The sequence below is a fragment of the Salarias fasciatus genome, chromosome 2, assembly GCF_902148845.1.
Source record: "Salarias fasciatus chromosome 2, fSalaFa1.1, whole genome shotgun sequence".
Lineage (NCBI taxonomy): Eukaryota > Metazoa > Chordata > Actinopteri > Blenniiformes > Blenniidae > Salarias > Salarias fasciatus.
In genome coordinates this window covers 29,210,619-29,234,817 of record NC_043746.1, presented here as the reverse complement: position 1 = coordinate 29,234,817, position 24,199 = coordinate 29,210,619, and the positions used below count along the sequence as shown (strand labels likewise).

The 24,199-nt window shown below is 44.0% G+C and overlaps 1 protein-coding gene across 5 annotated transcripts in view; it reads right to left on the bottom strand.

The window, feature by feature from the left end:
- The window catches only part of gria2b (glutamate receptor, ionotropic, AMPA 2b), a 49,567-nt gene that overhangs the window by 12,508 nt on the left and 12,860 nt on the right, over positions 1 to 24,199 (bottom strand). For all 5 annotated transcript variants that reach the window (XM_030101123.1, XM_030101131.1, XM_030101156.1 and 2 more), the window contains exons 3-4: positions 10,845 to 11,084; positions 888 to 1,084 (exon numbers count right to left, since the gene is read on the bottom strand). In XM_030101123.1, coding sequence (XP_029956983.1) covers positions 888 to 1,084; positions 10,845 to 11,084 — 437 coding nt within the window. The remainder of the gene's footprint in view (positions 1 to 887; positions 1,085 to 10,844; positions 11,085 to 24,199) is intronic.

The following is a 24,199-nucleotide window of genomic DNA, read 5'->3' as shown; positions in this document are numbered from 1 at the left end:
GCGAGAACCGGAGTGATGTGAGCGTGTTTTTTGGTGGAGGTGAGGAGTCGGGCGGCAGAGTTCTGGACGAGCTGCAGGCGGTGGAGTTGGGCTTTATCAATACCGGTGTAAAGACTATTGCAATAATCCAGGTGTGAGGTGACAAAGGCGTGAATGGCCTGCTCTAGCCCCGCCTGGGGAAGGTAAGTTTTAATTTTGGCTAAAGTCCTCAGGTTGAGAAAACTTCTTCTGATGACTGCGCTGATCTGCTGCTCGAACTTGAAGGAACTGTCGAAGACCACACCAAGATTCCTGACAGCTGGCTTGGACTTCAAGGCAAGAGTACCCAGGGCGTTGGAGAGAGATGCTGGGGCGGCTTTGCCAAATACAATAACCTCAGTCTTATCCTCATTGAGGTTGAGGAAATTTGCTGTCATCCATGCCTTAATGTCAGACATGCAGTCAAACAGAGGCTGGAGAGCAGCAGGGTCGTCGGCCTTGAAGGGGAGGTACAACTGAACGTCGTCCGCGTAGCAGTGGAAGGAGATATTATATTTATTTATAATATCTCCTAGGGGCAATATGTATAGGATGAACAGAATGGGGCCTAATATGGAGCCTTGAGGCACACCGCAGGAGAGGGGGGCTGCAGAGGAGGTGAAGTCTCCCAGCTGAACAGAGAAGCTCCTGTCAGTCAGGTAGGAACGGAAAAATTCCAGAACTGTACCTCTGATGCCCAGGTGTTCGAGGCGAGACAGTAGGACCCTGTGGTCCACTGAATCGAAGGCGGAGGTGAGATCGAGAAGCACCAGGACCACATAAACCAAATAAACCAAATAAACCAAATAAAATCAGATATCATCTTCATACCAGCAGCTCAGGTTTATCAGAGCACATCAGTGGAGTACCTGTTCCATGATGTCCTTCACTTTGTCCTGCTCACAGTCCAGGATCACCCTCTTCTCCTTTTTGTTTTCCAGGTCCTGGAACAGCGAGCGGTACGCCTCGTCCTTCCTCTCATCTTTCAGGTTCCCCACGTTGATGGCCGTCACCTGCCACTTCTTCTCTGCAGCCGTGTCCAGAACGACCTGCAGCGTCGTCAAACCTGGAGACACATGGAAGGACGGAGACCGTGAGACGTGAACCCTGCATAGCCCTGGATCACATGGTTTTAATGCACAACCATGGGAGGCTGATTAGTTAACATCAGTTCAATCTTATCGATGCAAAACCACAGAGAACAACATCAATTCAAGACACTTTTAAAAGTCAAATGAAATCAAGAAGACTTTCTGAAGAACCAGACTCAGGGAACAGAAGGAAAGAAAAGGATCAGACAGACAGGCAAACTGCTGGGAGGGATTCAAACCGAGGTTCCGGTTAGGAGGCAGACAAAATACTCTAATTGTTATATTTGTGTTTGGCTTTGTTGCGGTTTGTACCCGAGCACTGTGTTGATTCCCCCTTTTTCTCAGAAACTAGTCCTCCAATAATGTCTGAAAAGCCTTTCATCATTTTTTTGTTATCAGCGGAGCCACATGCAAATTTCAAAGGCAGCCGCCGAAGAGGAACGTCGCTCCACAGAAGCAGAAACAACATTGTGAAACCTAAAAAATGTGCGGCTGTGTTTTTCTGATTCTCCGTCTCCTCATTCAAACCCTGTGGAGGTTTGAGAGCGCCGCCTGAGCCTTATGTAAAGAGCCCATCAAGATGAGTCACAGGTATGAACCGGACCAACATGTGGGAGGAGAGTGGCTGCAGCAATACACTCGACTACATTTCACACCGAGTCTCTGCTCACTTTTTCACTTATTTTCTCCATTTATCACAGTTTCCAGACCCACATTCAGACGTCCTTCATATCCAGGGCTTTAAGTGTTGGGAAGAACCAGAGGTGGAGAATCCCTCAACTGAAGAAAATGTCTTTATGTTAACTCCTGACATTTTAACAAAGACAATCTCATTTTTTCCCTCATTATCTTCTTCAAACAGGCTCTTTTTATTTCTTACCCTCTAATAAAATGATGCAGTGTTACAGTGAAAGACTCAAAATGATGAATTTAGACAAGACTTACGGTTTGTTTAAAATAACTACACACATGGACAAAATTTTTGGTACCCTTTGTTTAATGAAAGAAAAATTCACAGTGGTCAGAGAAACAACTTGAATCTGACAAAAGTAGCAATAAATAAAAATTCTTTGAAATTTAACCAATGAAATTCAGGCATTGCTTTTCAACCATGCTTCAACAAAATTATTTAAAAAAATAAACCCATGAAACAGGCCTGGACAAAAATGATGGTACCCTCAGGTTGGAAGGGAGCCTTTTCCAGACGGCAGGTTTCAGCTCCTTATAAAGATGTTGGATAGGATTTAGGTCAGGGCTCATAGAAGGCCACGTGAGAATAGTCCAGTGTTTTCCTCTTAGCCATTCTTTGGTGTTTTTAGCTGTGTGTTTTGGGTCATTGTCCTGTAGCAAGACCCATGACCTGCGACTGAGACCAAGCTTTCTGACACCGGCAGCACATTTCTCTCTAGAATCCCTTGATCGTCTTGAGATTTCATTGGACCCTGCACAGATTCAAGACACCCTGTGGCAGATGCAGCAAAGAAGCCCAGAACATAACAGAGCCTCTTCCATGTTTCAAAGTAGGGAGTGTTCTTTTCTTCATATGCTTCATTTTTCCTTCTGTGAACATAGAGCTGATGTGCCTTAGCAAAAACTTCCATTTTTGTCTCATCTGTCCAGAGGACGTTCTCTCAGAACATCAAACTGTTTGGAGACGGTCTTATACATAGCCGCGGGAACATATTGTCAACAGGGGGTGCTGAGAGAAGCTCAGTGCCCAAGACGTTTGTTAGCAACATTACGGAAAAAGTTATGGACGGATTGCAATGAAACTTTGTGGAAAGGTGGGCCTTGGGCTAACTTAGAATCCATTAAATTTTGGTGATGATCCGGATCACTGTCTGGATCCACAAATTTTTTAAAGGATTCTTTATCATTGACAGATAGGGTGTACCGCCAAGCGGAACTTTAGTTTTCGTTCCTAGTCGGACCTGTTTCACGGACGGAACAGTCGCGCAGCTGCACGACAAAATCACCACAACTTGGCTTCTCTTCAAAACTTGATCAGAGCTTCGTCTGTAAGTGATTTCACCCTATGTTGGACTGTTTATTTCCTTTGTTATGCATCTCTGCAAGTCCGTCATTGTGTTTTTTTTTATTGCTGAGTTACGTTAGGGTGACGACTTTCATTTGACCAGTGTAGTACTGTATCTATCCAGCAGAGGGCCTCAGTACTACGTCTTAAATTGACGACAGGCTTTGTTTACATCTACTTAGTTATATTTATATATGGTGTTCTTATGGTTGTTGGTGACTGATTTGACCTGTGGCGGAGGTCTGCGCTCTCTGAGTGCCAAATTCCAGTTTTCTTTCTAATCTCCTGAGACAACTCTTTCCTTTGCATCCTCTGATCCATGTTGAGTGTGGTCCACTTCATGTGACAACCTGTCGCCCTCTATAGGAGCCACTGACTGATTACAGGATTGTCACCTGTGATGCTAATTAGTGGACACGCCTTGGACTGATTGTCCCTTTGGTCTAATCATTTTCAGTCTTTTCTAGGGGTACCATCATTTTTGTCCAGGCCTGTTTCCTGAGTTTATTTTTTTAAATAATTCTGTTGAAGCATGGTTGAAAAGCAATGTCGGACTTTCATTAGTTAAATTTCATAGATTTTTTTTTTTTTATTATTACTTTAGTCAGATTCAACTCACTTTAAAGCAGAGAGGTCAAACATAAGGTCCGTTTGCCAAAGCGGGCCTGCAACAGGCTCCAATCGGCCAAAAACAAAACATCAAGGAAATTGTAAAAAAAAAAAAAAAAAATCAGAGAAAACATTTTTTTCTTTGTTTTTTTTTTGTTTTTTTTTGCAGAAGCTGAACTTTTTTAACAAAGAAAAGAAAACTGAATCGGTATTTCTAGAAACACCTGATGAGCCAGACGAGATGCTAAATAATGGACAATAAGAATAATCTCTTTTCTGAAATGGACGAACCTTCTGACTGACTGGGGAAACTTCATGAGTGAATCAGTGGTTAAACTGACCGACAGACTTCAAAAATACTACATGCAGAATATTATCAGGTCCTGACTGAGAGAAAGACACTCCTCTTCCAATATTGATACAACTACAGAGGAAGATCATATTTTAGTCAGAGAAAGTGACATATTCTATTCTTTATGCTGAATGTACGCTGCACAGTGGAAACTGATGAATTACTTAAATCAGTCACTTAAATTGTTTCACTCAGTGTTCCTCATATAATAATACTTTTTTTTCCACTCATCAGTGTCACACCTTGCTTTTAATGTTGATATTCAGAAGAATTACTGCAACTCCTTGCTTTATGACCGCAATTCTCAGGAAAGATATTCAGCATCAGTTTACAGAAATTCCTAAAACCACATAAAAGACTGTCCAGCAGTCGTATGGGCTCTGATCAAACTACTTCATTGGCATTATTGGAATCAATGGAGGAAATTAAAAACAAACTGCAGACAACTGGAATATTCGTCAACATAAAAAAAGCAATTCTAACATATTAATGAAAATGGGATGTTATGGATGAGCCAAAGGGTGATGTGAAGCCAGGAAACGTTGTTTCTTCATGAATGGAAATGTGGCGTCCCTCAGGGATCGGCACTGGGTCCCAAACGTCTCATCCTCCACGTTAAAGTCAAACGTTCAACGTTTGACTGCCCCTCCTGGTGTGATTGCTGCTCGCTGTCTTTCACCTGCCGGCTGTAGTTTACATCGGGGTTTTTCTTCCGCCCGCTGGCTGCTGGTTCGTCTCTCTCGGTTGTGTCTTGGTGATTCCTGCGCTCCTCCTGCTCCAGGCTTCTTTCACTTTGACTTTTCTGAATGTTGTCTCGACAGTGTGGCTTCGTTCCTCCTCTTTTGTTGCTGCTTCTAACGAAACAAGCTGCTGGAACTCAAATGTTCTTCCCAGTCAGTGATCTCTGACATCCTGCCTGACTGCGGCTTTCTCTGCTTTGGTTGGTGGTTCGTTCAATTTTTGACTCACCTGATTTAAACTGATGGACTGGAGAAGGGTTTAATGACCTTGTTTTTGAGCATGTTTCATTGTTTTTCTATCTTAAAACATTCAACATAATATCAATCATTAAAATACTGGAGAACACTTCAAAACAAGCTCCCTTGTGGTGTAATAACAACAATTTTTTTGTAACAAATTTCTTTGAAAGAGCAGCAAACACAACATTGAGAGCCGAGCTGAGATATCAGTGACGCTGCCATGAAAGGGGGTTTGTAAAAACACCCAGAATGCAACAGCAGGTGAAGTGTCAAGAACATTTAACTGTATTTTTTGTGACCAGGTTTTCATGAAAGCTTGCTTTATATTGAGATTGTAGTCGTACTTGGTAGAAATTCTTTGGTTTTGTGGAAATGTTCATCGGAGGTATTCTGCAGCACAACAAGGAAAAGTTTCAAATTAAAGGTTGCTCTGGCATCATTCGCCCAACTCCCTATGAAAGTGGACTACATGTGGCCCTTGATCTAAAATGTGCCGTGATAGAAAGCTTTAAAGCATTTTCTCATCACACAGTACACAGACGTGCTTTGTTTAACAGCTGCATTTCATTGTGCAACAAAACCTATAGATTTCTTTTTTAAGAAATAATAAACAAAGCTCAATTAGATTCGATTCGACCTTTTCTTTCCATTTAAAATGTCTTGAGAAAGGAGGAAAATCTATTTTTAGGAGCCGGATAGAGCACATGTAACCATAACACTGGTTATCAACAGGAATCCATAACCTCCATCCCAAAAGGGTAAGATTATTACTTTTCTGGCACACGCAGCTTTGGCTGTAAAAGCTTATTGATCAAAACCAACTCAGCCGGATGATGTACGTGGATTTATGAGCATAAACATAATGCCATACAAAACTATTCCAATGAGGGAGTCGACTCATAAATAATGCATGCAGGAAAACAACAAATCCAATAACTCCAAATGCATCATTGTGCCGGCGGTAAACTCCCGTTGTTTCCTCCTCCGCTCGCCGTGGGGACGGTTCGCAGGTGAAACCGTCTGAAGCAGCGCTTCCGTCAGCCGCCGTTCACCGGCTCTGAGCGGAACGGGGAGAGAGCGTCTGCTTTTGGAAATGACCGTTTCTATGGCAGCACAGGAGTGTTGAGGGGAATAACACCGAGGGACTGTGAATGTGCGGTTTGCACATGAACACACGAACAAAGCTTCACCATATATTGATGATGATCGTCTTCTCACACAATGATAAAATATTCAGATGTGGGAACAGGCTTGTGGTATCAGACTCTCCATCTGTCTTTCAGATCCCTTCATCCAGCTCCGGGCTACGGGGCGGAGGAGCAGATGGAGGTGAAGGCAGGGTACAACCAGATCAGCTCAACACACACACACTAATGCATCTTTTTGGAACGGGAAAAATACCCCCCCAAAAATCCATGTATAGGGAGAACATGGAAACTCAACTCGGGACGACAGAGTCTGACTGGAGCCAGGGGGACGACAGAACCACTTCATCACAGCGACGCATGGAACAGCCGGTGATCTGCAGGGACTGGACTGAACCACTGTGTGACAGGAGGGGGGGGGGGGTGGTGCCCCATTCACACAACAACGTCTTCCGAAGAAAACACTAAAGCTTTCTGGGGGTCAGTTTACACGACAACAGAGCTACGAGACGCTGAAAACACAACTTTTTGGAAACACTTGGGCTCTGTCTCCATGTAGATAGGCTCTGCTAGTGGTCCTGAAACTTGTCCTGAACCTGGTCTTGCTACTGGTCCTGGACCTGGTCTTGGTCCTGGTTGTAAACATGCTCAGTAGATGAATAATCAGAACAATGTTTTAATCCAGAGTGTCATGTGTTCTCCATCGTTAATGTTTAGAGTGTATTGCATTGTATGTTTTCCTTCTAAAAACAATCAACAGCACCAACTAGTGGACCAACATGAAAACTACAATGTTTTCATGGTTTCTGACATATACACCATCATCGTCTTCAAAACGTTGCTGTCCGAATGTTGAAATGTTATATTAACGGTTCCTGTGATTATTTTATGGCTACAAATGCATAATATATAGAACTACCTCAATATACTTCAATATAATGTTCCTATTGGCTTACAAAGGAGGAAATAATGTATTTTCCCTGACAGTGCTGGGAGGGTGGGGTGGGGGTTGTGGGGTAAATCCCTGTAGGTTTTCTCTCTGGAGGCTCACTGGTTCATATACTGACACCAAACAGAGACATGAAAGTATTGTAGGAGTATTGCGTGTCGCATGCACAACTCAGTGTTGTTAAAGAGAAACAGGATTTTTCTGCCTCTTTCATGGTTTTCCAGGCAGCTGTACAGAAGCGTGTTGAATACTTGTGCATGTGTGTGTGTGTGTGTGTGTGTGTGTGTGTGTGAACACGTCAGTATTGAGCCGGCTGGAGACGGGCAGAGACGAGCGCTCAGCGCTCCATCTGCCCACAGATCCTTCATTATCTGAACCGACTTTCTGACAGCGGCCGACAGTGGTGCTGTTGGTTCCTCCATTAGTCTCAACCTGCTAATAAGATTCATCATAACCAGTGGCAACGCGGCTGCCCGGGCTCCCCGGGCTGCCGGAGGAACGCCCACTCACACGGCCTTGCATCATTTAGCAGCCGGCTCAGTCACTTGCGATCGCTGCCTCGCTCCGTTCTCTCTCCACACTTCGGTTGCCATGGGAATGAGTGGATCACGCTGACCTGATTAGACAGCCATGTGCTGATGAAATATGCACAACGGGCCCTTGGGTGGCGTCGTCGGCGTGCGGCGGGGACGGCGGGTCACCGCTAGCATGAGCACGGGGACGATCTGAACCAGCCGGCGCCGGCGATTCGGGAGGGGAGCAAGGCGGCGTTGGAGCGCGCCGTCAGTCACGGCGAAGCTTAGCGACGGCGAGGAGGGAGGAAAACATCGCGGAGACAAAGACGGATGAAGAGACGCCAGAGTTTACATGACAAACGTTTAAATTCAGAGCTAACGGAGCAGATCTGCTTTAAATCCGCCTTCCTCTGCCGCTTCCTTCACCTGAAAGGATGTCTGTGTTCATCACATTGGGACTAAAGGCACCAGATAAATGTCTCCAGATGGAAGATCTGTTCACTTTTACTTCTACATTTACAAAAACTTTACCAACAAGCGTTTGTCTAAAGTAGAGGTGTCAAACACAAACTGCACTATTTCATCTTGATTGTTCCAGACTGGTGAAACTGAGTCATAATAACCTTAAAATTCACACTCCGGGGTCTCCATCGGTGTGAGTGTGTATGTTCTGGAAAGTTTCCTTCACTCATAGTTGGTGGTAAGTGGGATAAATCCAGACGAATGGTTGAACAGCAATAAAAAGCAAACTGAACGCAGAGCGTCCATCTTGTTTTCCTGTGGCTGGACGCTCCACCTCTTGATTCTTGGTTTTCGCTGCAGTTAAGTGGTTAAAATAAAGCACGACTCCACCACTAGAGGAGATTCCCTCCTTTCCCTGCTCGAGCTTGGGGGGGGAGTAATCACCAGGTGAAGTTGGAAATGAGTGGCGAGGAGAGACGGTGCACCGGCAGCAGTGGAGCTTCGCCTGCTCTCATCTGCATTACACTTTATTAATATATTACTTTGTTCTCGGTTGCTTCCTTCAGCTGACTTCTATTTTTCATCTTCGCTCAGCGCAAATTAAAAAGAGAAAACAGCTGCAGTGTTCAGACCAATAAAGGGTGCATTATGTTTCAAACTTCTGTTAAAGGAAACATTATCGTAATCCCAGATTGGACGTTATCAGTGTGAAATAGAACAGATTCACCATGAGAGGGATGAAGAAGAGCGAACAGAGTCGATCTTTTAGGATTATAGTCTGAGGGAGGATCACAGATCCAGATGATGATTTTATCCAGAAGAACACGTAGAGGTGAACTCTTATAACATATGGATGTTTTATGTTTCATGACAATAACAGATTGACTCTTAACGAGGAAAGTGGCAATATTTGGTAAATCTTGCATTTCTTTTTACTTTATTTTGAGTTAATAAATTTAAATTGAAGCAAATCTACAACATAGGAAAGAAAATGACTTGTGCTAATTATTAAAATAGGTTTTAACTCTTATAATTGCATAAAAATAGTGTATTTATGTTAAATTGTCTGATGTGAGAAGAAAATGGGGCAAAAGCTGTTCTCAAACATATGGATGGTACACAGAAGTAGAATCTCTGTAGTGTTAGTTATAAATACTCTTTTTTTCAGGTAAATGAAACTGAATAACAACAAATAAATACAGTCAAACTATAATCATTACGTTGAGTATTGTTTTCAGAGTAATTATAGTAATTACACTTGAGTGCGTATTCAACAAGTGAGCACAACTCACAGTATAGACCAAGTGACAGCGGTTACACTTCTGGAATGTAAATGTTTATGGCAAGAGTGACGAATCTACATCTGATGATTACCAAGTTGTTTTTTTAACAGATTCCATCTCCTAATACTGCAAAATATATTCACAACACGCCTGGAGGTTAGTGTATCATCGACATAAAGGCGCACTTATTAGAGCTCTGTGTGGAAATCGGCAGCTGCAGGCATTTTCATGTCTCCGGTGTGTCAGCAGTGACTCTCAGCCTTCGTCTCTCCTCCACGTTACATAAAACACAAGAGGTGCTATTGTTGATTGTTTGTGACAAGCTGTTTGTCATGAACCAGAACGCCCTTTACCTTGATTTCCCTCGGCTGCTCAGCTGGCTGCTTCTCTGCTTTTACAGTTAGCAGGAGGAAAAAAACGCTGGAATGCAACTATTAAAGTGCATAAATCTTAATCACTGCTCCATTTATCAAATTATGTGACGATATGAGAAAGTGTAGAAAAGACATTAGCAGCAAAGAAGTTGAAATCCCACAGGAAAGTTTACTTTCAGCTGAAACTACTTGAAAATTTTCTTTTGCTTTATTCCTCCTCATAATTTCAGTCGCAAAACTGTTAAATGCAGGATCTCAAAAGATTAGAATATTTTATCAGGTCAGATCTTCTCCATTAAAATGTAAAAATGGTTGAAGCTTTTCGACAGTTACTCTTTGGAAAGTATCCAATTGCAAAAATAATCCTAAAACTTTACATGCAGCCACAAGTTCAAAGTGCTTTTAACTGTGCAGATTACTTACAAGACACATCTCATTAAACATGTCTGAGTCCAGAAGTAATTATTATAATTATTAAAGCAGTTATTTCTTTGTTATACATATTATCCCTTCCCGTCTCTCTCCTGCAGTGTGAGCTCTCTTTCTGTATTCTCCTTCTTCCTCCTAGTTAGAGAACTTAATGTTAAATGGACATTCCAGTGAGTTTACAATCTGATGTGCTCCTATTTCTAATTTTATCTTCTCTCCTTTTTTTCTGATATTAACTGTGACCAGTCCAACCAGGAACTCTCCCCGTCTAAGTGTGAATCTGCAGCTAAATTCTAGTTTCACCATCATTTTCTCTCTCCCTCAGCCAGGAGCTGTAAAACACAGTGTCCTCTGCTTCATATAATTAGGAATATTAATAGCTGTGAAGCTCCTCTCCTGTGGAACCAGCTCCCAGTTTCAGTTTGGGAGCCTCTGCTTTTGGGATCAGGCCTGAAGCTTCACTCTCTGATGAAAGTCGTGGTGTCTCTGTTCAAACTGGACCGTTTTCTGTTCAAGCTGCTGCAGGTTTAGGCTGAGAGATGAAAGAGATGCGTTTTCATCGGGAACACCGGAGCATAGACGAGGGGAAATCTGCGTCTCACCTCGATCGCTGTCGTACAGATACGCGAACTTGTCCCACTTGTAGTACTCGATGAGGCTGAGCAGCGGCCCCTTGATGTCGGGCCGCATCTGGATGATGAACTGCTGGTTCCCGTCCAGGGGGAAGCTGGGCGTGATGAAGGAGACGTGCAGCGTCCCGCAGAACGACGTGATGGTGTTGACGGACTTCTTGTCGTAGAATCCGAAGATGGCGTAGACTCCTCTGGAGAACTGCGAGCAGACTGGGAGAGGGAGAGGCGCGTCAGGGCATGTCGCTCAACATTCACTGCACAGCTTCTTAATCCTCATTCTTCTGGTGACTCGGCTGAATAACGAAAACTTGTCTCTCGTTCCTGCTGTTTGAAGCCAGTTGGTTGATATTTAGCTGAGAAGCTAACAGAAGCCTCTATAACTCTTTGCAATGTATATATCTGAGGCCTTTATTGGAATCTTTTAGTGCACATTAGGGCCAAATGCACCTATTAAGGGACGTCTCATTCAGCTTCTATTTGAGCTGATTAATGGATCTCTCTCTATAAGCCCTGTCGGGGGAACAGATCCGCCGCTCGCACCGCCGTCACTTTGTGAAACTTTCAGGAGGATCTCTGCTCCTGCGGCGGCCCGAGCCGCCGAAACCCGCCATCAATACTTCATCATGGAATATCCATCTGTGTACGCTTCTGCTGGACTCAGAGAGGCGCTAAACTGACCTCCCATGAGCGTGAACGCACACATCAGTCATAACATTATGACCACTTGCATGATGCAGTGGAAGTCCCGACTCTTTAAACGGACGCCGGACTCTTTAAATGTCAAACACGTTTGAGTGTGCTGGACCAGGAACACACTGAAATGTGAACTTTCAGGCTTTTCTTAGTCATGGTGCAGAGTGTGCTCGATGAGAATGTCAGTACGTTTGCAAACCTAAACCTTTGTCATTGCACAGTCACACATTTGTACATGAACACACACAGTTCACCCGACACACCCAAAACGTGAAAGACATGACAAAATAAGCAACCATCTAACAGGAATTTTATTGAAGTTATAAATACAAAAAAAAAAGGAATAGGACTAAAGGTGAAGTACATCATCTATGTATCCATTAAAGCAATCGTGAGCAGTAAGTGACTTACAATGGAAAATGACTATAATCTAAACAAAAAGCCAATTTTGATGAAATCTTCTGATATAAAAAAAAAAACTCTGACAATCCTTCATGTTTTTACAAACTCACTGTGATCATTGTGTCGTATCCACTATTCTTAAGAAATGAGTTGTTTTTTAAATCAGTGCTTTCTTTGAAATTCTTATAATTTGCCTGGTGGTCTTGGGGACCGGACTGAAACCTCTTGCGGACTGGTTTTGGCCCTCCGGCTTCATGTTTGAAACCCCTGCTTGACACCCAGTGGCCCCAGCCTCTGGCTGCTTTTCTTTGAATCTCATTTTGGAGCTAATCTGACATCAACAAGTCTTCTGCAAACAGTCTACCCCTGTCACACGTTCACATTTTAATATGCTGAAATTACATCTATCAGTATCTACAATCAACACAAGTGCAATCTGTTCTCTGTTGACTGTCTCTCTTCAGTAATTGAGGACTGAAGCTGCGGTGCATCCAGCACAGACATCTCTGACCGCTAGCATTCACTATGCAGAGAGAGAGAGAGAGAGAGAGAGAGAGAGAGAGAGAGAGAGAGAGAGAGAGAGAGAGAGAGAGAGAGAGAGAGAGAGCACAACACGGTGCTGTGGATTAGAGGTGAACGAGCACGCTGACTGTCAGTAATCCTGAGGCTGCAAACCGTTTCTCAAACAGCGCCCCAGGATCAGCAGATTGGCATGTGGCTTGTAAATGTGGTATCGATCAGGCCTATTGACTTGGATATATGTGTCTTCAAGTGCAATTAATCTAATGACTCCGTTCCCTTTCCACATATTACTGGGATGAGCTGCTGACAAAGGGAACTCTGCGTCCATAAATATCAGATATTAGACGTCCGGCCTCTTCAGTCCAGGCTGCAGATGAAATATCAACAAGCTGAACTGAAGAAAGTCTGAGAATCAGGCTGAAATCCTTCTTCAGGCTATTTCAATTCTTCTTAGACACTGATTACAGAAACACACAGGAACTTTACAGGCCTAACTGTGACACAAACAGCAGCTTTTTTAGTTCTTTGTGGAGAGAAATGATCTGACAGTTTGTCTCTGTGTGGTGGAGAGATGACAGAGTTTGTCCAGAGGAGGAAAGTGAACATGGAGCTGTGGGACTGTTGAACAGGAAGCAGTCCGGTCAGGAGACAGACGGACGATCATCTGCTCAAGAAACGCCTGATGGCAGAAAGGCAGAAGAAGAAGAACAGTGCAGTCTGCAAAAAATCGAAGTACAAGAACAGCTTCAATGGAAATTAACCAGACCAGAGCACCAGGAGAAAGAGGATCGTCCAGATGAACTGGTTATTGGATCAACGATCGGCGAATTAGTCCTGATCAGGTTTAGAAAAATTACAACTTGAAAATGATTCAACTTTAACAAGAAGTGGACTTTACTGATAACTGTGGAGGGAAATGTGGTTGGTTGGTTAAAGGGATACTTCAACATTTTGGCAAATTGGCCCATTTAGCACAATTCCTTAGTCATTTCGAACAGCATATTTACTTTTTTTGTGAGGACGAGCTGTTGTTTATTCAGAGGTGAGTCGGGGAAGGTTTTCGGACGGACACAATGGAAGTGAATGGTATTTTTGTTCCCCCTCGTCAAACTCATCAAATACACAATCCAACAACCCCAAAACACTTTGGTGGACACGTTATAATCCACACATTCACTACGCTGTGGAACACCAACAAAGTCCAATGTTCCCAAAAAGAATCCAATTTCTTCATTGTTTTGATATTATCAAGCATTATAGAACTGAAATCTGAAAAAAAAGAGATAAATCAGTTTTCTAGCTTCTATCATCGTTAGTCAAAACAGTGTTTGGATACATTTTTTCTTTTTGCTATTCTACATCATCTCATTTCATACAAACGTACCATGAATGCTGTTGTCACATCGATAATCTACATAAGAGTAAAACCATTGCTGCAATTTGTGACAGTAAGTGGCCATCTATTCTGAGCTTATTTGAGATAATTACTGCATGTTTACGACACTGAAGCAAATACTGGGAACTACTTTTTCTTTTGAAATCACTACGCCCAGACGCCATGTTTAGTAAGTAGTTCCGTCTTAGCAATCTTGGCAAAAACAACTCAATCGGGTAATTTTGCATTAATATTTCACAGCGTAGTGAATGTGCGGATTATAATGTGTCCACCAAAGTGTTTTGGGGTCGTTGGATTTTGTATTTGATGAATTTGACGAGGGGGAACAAAAATACCATTCACTTCCATTGTGTCCGTCCCGAAAACCTTCCCCGACTCACCTCTGAATAAACAACAGCTCGCCCTCACAAAAAAAGTAAGTACGCTGTTCGAAATGACTAAGGAATTGCGCTAAATGGGCCAATTTGCCAAAATGTTGAAGTATCCCTTTAAGCAGTTGGTTGAGTGGTTGGTTGGTTGGTTGGTTAATAGGATAATCGAAATATCTGTGGATGGACGATAAGAGAAATTAGATGGCTAATGGATCATTCGACCAGGACATTTTCATACAGATCCAGATCATATCTGCGTCAAATGAAGGCGTGAACTCTATGAGTTCCTTCTTCTTATTAATACTGTTTCTGACAATATGTCGGCTCCTAAAGCCATTGGTCCTTCAGTCTTGGTCAAAAAAATCTTCCTAGTAACTCTTTCAATCCCAACCAAACTAAGGTACAAACTCATAGAAATGTAAAATAAGGATTTAAGTCATTTCCAGTAGCTTCACTTCACAGAATTCACAGTAATTTGGCTTTAAAATAAAAAGGGCCTCTTAGAATATATTTTAAAATGGATTTACGTAACTTTTATATTCTGTAATAATCTACTTTACATGATGAAGCAACTTTATTTCTCAAATACTAATATTATATAATTGTAATTTAGACTGAAATTACAGAAACCCTCTCTTCATGTTTAGTTTGTATATTTATTTTAACAGTGTCAAATTTCACCTGTTTCTGAACACATCTAAATACAAACAATAGTGCTGAAACTTATTTTTCCCATCATGAAAGAAACCACTGGAGGTCAGCAAAAACAAAACTGAACAGTAGGTATTTCTCTAAATGTGCTATTTTCTCCTAAATGAGGTGAACTGTTTCTCAGGACCATTAACAAAGTACACTAAATGAGATGTTAAGAGACAGAAAAAAGCTTCTCTCTCTCTCTCTCTCAAGCAGAGCTTCCTTCCTGATCTGGAGACTTTAAAACATTTACTCCGTTTATCAAAAATCCAACTTCTTCATCCTTTAGAATAATTGTAGCTTCGGTCCCTCGGAGCTCCAGGAGCAGTTCATTAACGGCCGGTCAGAACGGAGGCCAGCTGCCGGCATTCGCGAGCTTCTCCGTCACGATCCGTTGACACGAGCAATTAAACGTTCATCACAGACAAACCGTTAGCGGCGGCCCGATCGCCTGCGTCGGTCTGCCGTAACGTGACCACGGAGAGGTCAGACATCACTAATCTCATTTCAGTTTGGTCCCGGTGAGAGCACACACAACCCAGAGTGTGTCTTCTATTAACCTGCATGGCTCTGGACCGCCACAAGGAACGGAATGCTGCGGAAGTTCTTCATTAATGAAACCTGGAAGTCAAACATGAAAAGATTTGACTTCAAGAAGGCTTGAGGTTGAAGAAGAGACTTCAGAGATGCTGAGTTTTCTGGTCTGAGATCTTAAAGCGGAGTCACATTAGCAGCTTCAACGCCGGTGTTCAGCAGCCGCCTGCCTGCACAGAGACGTGTTCCGTCTTTAAATAAAGAGGAACTTAGTTTGTTTTGTCGGTTCTTCTTCATGTCAGGTTCAGCACACCTGCTGAAAACTGCATCGATCTCGCAGCACCTTGATCTGATTAACCTGATCTGATTAAGGTCAAAATATAATGTGATAGGATGGAATCAATAGAGTTCAACTGAGTTCATGATGCCTATAGTTTCTTTATAATTAATTTCTCTTTTCTTCTCTTCAGGCTTCTGTAAAGTAGCAGATTACCCGTCAGAACACCCTGAACACACAGAGACCATTTAAATTACTGATCCAGACTCTTTCCCAGTGGACCGGTGAAGTAACTGGTAGCAGTGGCAGAGCTGGTCGAACTATTATTCAGACTCCTGAAGATGGGAAAATGCATTTTGTAAGTCATTTTTAGTTAAAATGTAGCATGACATCGAACTGCTGGATTCTGATAAAATGGCCAACACCATCAAGAACAATGCATGATGGTCTTTATAAAATACTTGTGCACAAATTTTGATTACTTCTAGAATAAATTCTGAACCAAAATGTTTCAAATCTGACCAAACAATCCCCGGTTTCACTCTGGACTAACGCTGCGACCGCTTCATTTAAACGATCCCTCCATATGCTGAACAAGCTGGAGAAACATGGCGTCTCAGGAAGCTTCTGTGCTGAGAGAGAAAAGTTCCTCTGCTTCCCCCAGCACTGGATTTGTTCCAGGCAGCATCACAGCAGAGTAAATAAACGGTATCGCTGCTCGCCGCCACATCCTGCAGCTTTGCGTCTTTGTGTCACATCCATCCATTGTCGTGTTTCTCGGGCTTTCCTTTGCCGACGCTCTTGCTGAGTTTGCCCGGGATTAAAGCGCTCTGAGCTCGTGCTTAGAGACGGGATCTTCCCCGTGACTGTGCAGCAGCTTCTGCCAGAGCCAACAGTTTGACAACATGTTACTTTATTACCAAATATTGTAATTCACATCCAGAGGCAGGCAGAGCGCTGACTGTGTGGAGGAATTTCACAGATGAATGAAGAGAAGGACGCCAGACTTCCACGTGCCATTCTAGAATTACACATTTGGAAAAGGTTTAATTAAGGAAGGAAAGGCAGCCGCAAACACAGACTGCTGGAAACAATGAGCATTAAGCCTCCGTCACATCTGACTGCTTCTCAGAAAACACCCAAAGAAGAAGAAGAAGAATGTCTTTTTCCTGTGTTGATGAGGTTCCTCTAATTCGGCGCCATGAACAAAACGTTGAAACTAAGCTTGTTAAATGAAACAAACCTTCTCCGTCTTAATCAGCTCACACCTGTCAGGGTGAGCTGTCGATAGCCTCCACCTCTGAGCCTGGTTCTGCAGGGTTCTTCCTTATACAGGGGAGTTCTTCCTTTCCACAGTCCCTTCTTGCTCATGTGGGTCTGTTAGGTTTTCTCTGTCAAAGTGTCGAGACATGACTGTGTTGTAATTGGCACTATAGAAATAAAGCTGAATTAAACTGAACTAAACTGAACAGAAAATGACTCCTCCACTGGACGGGTGTGTGAGACGGCCGCTCGCCTTTCACACAATAGGCGTCGTCTACACTGTTTGCTTCGCTATTATACGTGGAGGCTCGCTCGTAAAATTCATTACCAAGAAAAGTGATGTTGACGCTCTCTCTCGATAAGATCTGACGACCGCTGACGCCTGCATTCAGTTGCTAATGCATCTGTTTCTCTGTGGATGTAGCTGTCTGAGTGTGGCTCATTCACGCGCTGCATGGAGGAGGTGCTTATGAAGTAGGTTTCAGCTCCATCCACCCAAAATATTCAAGTTTGTTTTACAATCCTACATTATAATTTGTATGATTCGAGACTTACCAAGACATCCATTCATGTATTTCCTTTCATGATTTTCACTTTTTCGTATTTCACCATGTCTTCTGATCAATGCATCGACATGCAACAGATTAAAAGGCAGCGCTGTCACGTAAAGCACGCCGGCGGTGTTAAAAGCTGAGCTCATCCTCGCCGGTCATCAGAAGGTGCTAATCGCCTCATTATCGCCCGGCTGTTAAATGTGTTGACGCAGTGACTTTGGCACTCTGCATCACCTTCCAAAGAGAAGGTGCAGCCGGTGAAATATATTTAGCCGTCCCAATTAGCTGACCTGGTTTCCACCGCCGTGGCACTGAAGGCATCTCCAGCGCTCTGACACTGTTTACATGACGGATCAAAGATGAGAGCCGCATACATCAGGAGTTTAGCTGACGTCTGGTATTTAGTCAATCAGTGAACCACTGACAGAAAGAGTCTTCAAACTTAATCAGTTTCTCCTCATTTTTTGTCTTTCTTTGTGTCTTCATGAGATGTTATTCCTGTTTTCTTTTTTTTTTAATGTCTTATTGAGAGGTTTTCCAGGAGTTTTCCACAATTTAAACCAAGGGTGTCAAACATAAGGCCCATGAGTCGAAACCGGGACACAAGAGGCTCCAATCCGGCCAAACCACCAAGGTGGGGAGTTAAAAGGAAAGTGATTTTTAAACAAATTTCTTCAGAGTATCTCCACAATACAACGACCTGAGCTGAGGCGTCAGTGACGAAAGATCATAAACTAGCTTTAGCCTCAAGTCATGCTGTCAGGGGAGTTTGAAAAACACCCACAATGCATCAGCTATTTGTTTTTTTGGGACATTTCACTTTGTTTGAGAAGGTTTAATTGTACCTTCAGGTCTTTTTCCACCATAAGTCATAGCAGCTCATGTTGTTAATATTCCCAAACACTCACATCATGTTAAATAATCACTGTCCTGCAGCTTTAACACACCGACCCAAAATGAGTGGCCTGTGACAAGGCCGAAGAAGACACATGCATCAGATTGTGTTGTCTTTCGGAGACAAAATGACCAAGATTCAATATAACTCAATAGTGTTTTGATATTCTATGACAGTAAACGCCACTGAGCTGTGTGTGTGAGGATTTTTCTCATGGAAAAAACAACGTAAGCTCTTTGCTAATGCAGCTCTGATGGTGTTGTTCCATGTCGCAGTGAACAGAAACATGTTCATTAAATCTGGGAAACTAACTGTAAAGAGATGAATCAGTACACACACACACACACACACACACACACACACACACACGCACACACACACGCACACGCACACACACACACACACGCACCACGTCAGTGTGGTGCTAATCAGCAGCAGTCCAGTCACAGCAAGCAGAAGTGACTATTACATATCTCATCTCTCGCTCACACTCCCGTTCGCACCGCGGTGAAAACGCCTCGCAGACTCGGGCTCTTTTATGTAAAAGCGATCTGTCAGCCGGCCTGGCAGCTTCCAGCCACCAGCCTCTCTGTCAAAGCACCCTGAGCTAACTTGTCACTGATATAGTTGTTGCACGGGCAGATTTTGACCTTGTCCTTCTCCTGAAGCAAACGACTTTGTAGGTATGCCGGAGCCTCCCGAAACAAACGGGCGTTCCTGTCAGAGCTGTGTGCGAGCTGTGCTTCAGAGAAGTGGAACAGCTCGGTTTGTCCAGGACTTCAGACGACAATGTGCTGGATGTTGGCAAAAGAGTTGATGGGATTAGCCACGCTGGAGCTTGCAACACTTGCAAACAGTAAAAGATTTATGATAATCCCATTATATTCATGAAGTGGCGACTATTTTTTTCGTGCCTGTGTATGTTTTGTTTGCAGGATTCATGCGTCTGCGGATACGTCCCAAAGTAAGAGACGTCAGCCGTCTTTCTTCATGCCCGATCAAACAGTTGACCTCGCACCGTGGCCTCACTGGAGTCACATCCAGCTCTGATCTCAGCCTGAGTGGAGTTTGCATGTTCGCCCTGTGTGTGCAGGACTGTTGAAGTTGTCCTCCCAGGATCCAAGGACAGACATGTCAGCTTCATCACAGGCTGAATCGCCTGTGGACACAAGTGTGTCTCATTGTGTTCTTTGATGGACGGCTGACCTGTCCGGGAGGGAAACCTGCTCTCTGTCCAGCGCTGGCTTCTAACTGTGATTCTCTTGTAGTCTTTGTATTCTGTTTATACATCAGATCCTATTTCTTTCTCTTTCTGTCCCCTCACCCCAACCGGAATAGCAGACAGCCGCCACCTCTGAGCCTGGCTCGGCAAAGGTTTCTTCCTTTTAAAAGCAACATTGATGGATTGATGAATTCATCTGAAGCGACTCCAGCAGATGTGGTTGTGAACACAGACTGCAAAAGCCTACTTGTTGTTGAAGGTATGAAATATTGAATCTCTCCAAACGGCACTGCAGATTTGAAGAGCGAAACAGAAGCGATCAATGTTTGAAAAAAAGCTGTTTTCCTTCTCGGCACTTAACTTTAGAGAAATACTCATTGTCACCATCAGCTTGTCGAGCCACAATTTCTAGGATTGCCGGTTTTCTAAAAACACATAATTATCCATCAGACATCTTTCAAGTGTCTGACAAGCATCATGTATTGCCTCTCCTGGGCGATCTCCAGGCTTTTAAGGACTTCCACAGTCCTCGTGTGTGTTTAACAGCGTTGTAGGTGAAACAAGGACAACAAGGCAGTGAATGACTGGCCGGCTGCCGCTCCTGAAGTTTCACTTTTATTCTAATATTTACATCCTTATCATTTTTCCCATTATCACAGAAAATGGAGAAAGAGGTTTTCTAACTGGAGGCTGTGACACGAGAACCGTTTTTAGACTCCGTCTCCTTTCCCTTTCTCAATTAGTGCTTCGTTTCGCCTGCGGCGGAATCTTTGTTCACATGACTCCCAAACGCTCCCTCTGAGTTAAAGAACTAGAAGAAGAACTGTCTGCGCCTCGCTGAGCTGCGGAACGCCTCACTCCAGGTTTCTGGAGAGTAACTGATAATCTATCAGGTTTGTAGAGAGTTTTAAAGTTTGATATTCTGTAATCTGTTTGTTTGTGTGACAAAATGTTTACGCAAGACAAAAAGACGAGTCCCATCACTCCATATAATCTTTACATGAGGAGTGTCAAACATATGGCCCGCGAGCCAAAAGCGGCCCGTACAAGACTCCAAACTGGCCCAACAAACCAACAACCACTGAGCAGCAACTCAACAAAACACTGAGAGCCGAGCGGAGCGATCGCTGATGAAAGCTAGCAGGCTAGCATTAGCATTCGCCATGCTGTCAGTTGGAGTTTGGAAAAACACCCATAATGCAACAGCTGCAAGAGAAGAATCAAGGATATTTCAGCGGATTTTGCAGCAGAAGGTTTAATCAAAAGAAGTGTTTTGTTGAGATTGTAGTCATTTTCAGTCGTAATCTTTTTAGGCTTCAAGCTTTATCTTTCCTAAAGTAAACCTGGAACTGACAGGATGAGCTATATTCACAGCTCAAATTCTGCTTCAAAACGATGACAGATGTCCACAGAAGTCCTGAGGGTGGACTGGAGGCGTGGCTGTGGCCTGAACACACACCGGGACGAGTCTTCGTCCACCTCCGAGCTTCTCCTGGCGTCGGACTCAATTCTGATGAACTCCTGACCTCCTCCACCCGCAGCCGCCCTCCCTCCACCTCTCCGTCTCCGTCCACTGACCGGAGGCTGCCTGAGGATGCCGGTTTCACAGATCTGAAGCTGAATCAATGCTCTTTGTGCGAGGCTGTGGTACAGCAGCGTTATCGCCCACGTCATCCTTTCTGTTGGCCTCTTTCCTGCTTTGAAGCATCTCTTTGCTGAACTTGAAGGGAGTGGTTAAAGAGCTTCCAAACAGGTCTTCTACATCACTTATTCTGTCCCATCAAGCACTTTTCACACCACTGAGAACAAATCAAACTGTTTAATAAGGATTATGAGGCAAGAAGACAGTAAATATGAGACAACAACAAAAGGAAAGTAATAAAGTACGACAAAGGATTAAAAAGGCTTTCATGAAAAATGTTGAAAAACTAAAACAAGGTCAAATCCATGCTGTCATGTAGACAAAAAGATAAACAACAAGAGAAGAAATGTGGGATGAAATAATAGCAGTGGGTGAAGATTGAGAACATTTTCACGTGAAAACGGAATGAAGATGAAACTGCTGTGACTCTGTGTGGATGGAGGGAAACACATTTATTGAATCTATTGATTTCCTTTAATATTCTACTTTTTTTATTAGCCTATTTTAGACCCGTGAAGAGAAACGACCAGAGAGGTCCTTGCAGTTTCTGGTGCAGTGACCACATTTCACTGCTGGATGCGTCCAGCCACTCGCTTCCTGCCCTCGAAGCTTCGGGCTGCCAAGCCTCAGCCAAAGGTCTCCATCCTGCTTTTATTTTTCTGTGGCACTGCTGACTTCTGTAACTGCACACAACAACGCGCAGCACCGGCCGGGATTTCTCCTGTGAATTCAAATCAATGAAGCTAACAGAATGAAACGCTTTCTGAGGAACTGACAGCATCCATCAGGACGACCTAGACGTCCCGCTGGTGACGAACGTAGCGGAAACCCAAACCCAGCAGCTCCATCTCAGACTGGACACAACGGCATCAACGGCAAGGTGGGATGAGGTTACACCGGGAAAAGGCCACAGAGGAGGTCGAGGATGTTAATAAAGGCTGCACGATTCATCAATCCCTCACACTGTGATGAATCGTTCCGTCTGGGTGAAACATTCGGCCAATCGCAGCGAGTGGATGAGAGTGGCCCGGCCGGTGAAAGACATGGAGAGAGCTTAGTGAGCGCTGTGGGGAGCAGGTCAGCTCTCTGCACCCCAGCTAATGCAGGTCAACTGGATGTGGAGCCATTTAAACCGATGCAATGAAGCGTTCAGTTAGTTACGACGATCGTCGCATAAAGCTCGACTTTGCTCACCCAACACAAGCGTAAAATGCACAAGATCCCATTTACTGCCTGTAATGGTTTCCTACATCTATACCCATATATACATGATGTGCCGCTGTGGTGTGAGAGTGCAGTGAGTAGGCGTTGCAGTGAGCTGACATGGGCCCGGCGCTGTGATGTCTGAAAATGTAGATATAAGTGAAGGAAATGTGGGCGAAAAGGAACAAGTGACTCAGAGAAGCAGCCTGTCTGTTACTGGCGAGAACGACTCCGAAGCAGAAACACATTATCATCATGAGGCTGAGTTCTTCCGATAAAACACGCAGCAGTAAAAATAAAGCATGTTCTAGAATCCACTGCAGACTTCCTGCCATGTCAGTGAGAGTGTAATTAACCTGCTTTGTTTGGATTCAGTGGGAAACCAGAGAGAAGGTTAATGAGCGACAATACAGAAGATCTGAAATACGACAGGAAGCTTTCCTGAAACGTTTTCTGTAACACAAACCTGCATTCAGCGAACCTGCGCCGCTATTCCTCATTTCTCCACATCAGGAGCAAACTTCCACCACGAGAGGCATCAGTTGCACCAAAAAAAAATCCTCATTTAACGGCGCCTCTCTCTTTCTGAGCACTAATTTGTAGCTGGTTCACACTGATCACGCTGCGCTCGGCTTAAGAAATCTTTGATATGAAGAACCTCAAACACTCCGAGATCTGAGGAGGGAGAGGTAGCCGTGCAGAGGCACGCCGATCCATCCCACCAAGCACGATCCAGAAATCCGGGGCCGTATTGATTTCACACAGCCGCTCCATACATCTCACACACACACACACACACGCATGCACACACGGCCACTTTGTTCGCATTTCATCTGCCTGCTGTAATAAAACATGCCGGACGCTCGCTGACCTTTACTGGAAATACCAAAGCACACTTTGGATGTTCTAATGGTCCTGAAACCTCCCAGAGCAAAATTAGTTCTATCTATAAAAACACAGCTTCATCCTGTATCCGCGGGAGCCGCTGCCATGGCAACCAGACGGTGTTGGCTGAAGATGAATAGGGATCAACTCCGAGGTGGAGCGCAGAAAAGAACGTGAACACACACCATCCAGTGTTCGGTGGCTCCTCTTCAAACAGCTCGCTGCCTCGCATGCATCCTCCTTTCTGCCTCCTGCCATTCTCACGCTTCCTCTTTCCCAGAGTGCATTCTGCTCTACTGAACGGAGGCTGAGGCAGGTCAACACGTCACTGAGTTTACCTTTGACCGTAGTTATTTGACCCCTGGCTCATCACCTCCATCTGCTCCAGACCTTCATGACTGAAAACCAATAGCAGTGATCAGACTGTGGCAATGATGGAGCATTGATTTGGAGTCTATATGACTCACATCTATCACAACACTTCCATGGAGAGCAAGTATATGAAGAGAAAGTCAATACCGGCGAGGTGAAGACCGTGATCCGGTCCAGAATGATGATCACACTCTCCTACAGGCAGTCCAGTAATACCCCTTTCCCACTGCAACTAGCGGGTCGTCCCGCGTCTGCGACCCGCTAACTATCGCCTTTTTAGACGCCTTTCCCACCGCCTGCTGACCCGCGTCTCACCTCCTGCTGGCGAGCCGCATCGCTGCGTTTTCCCGCACTGATGGTGTCCCACGTTGATGACATCATCAGCGCGATGGAGCAAAACG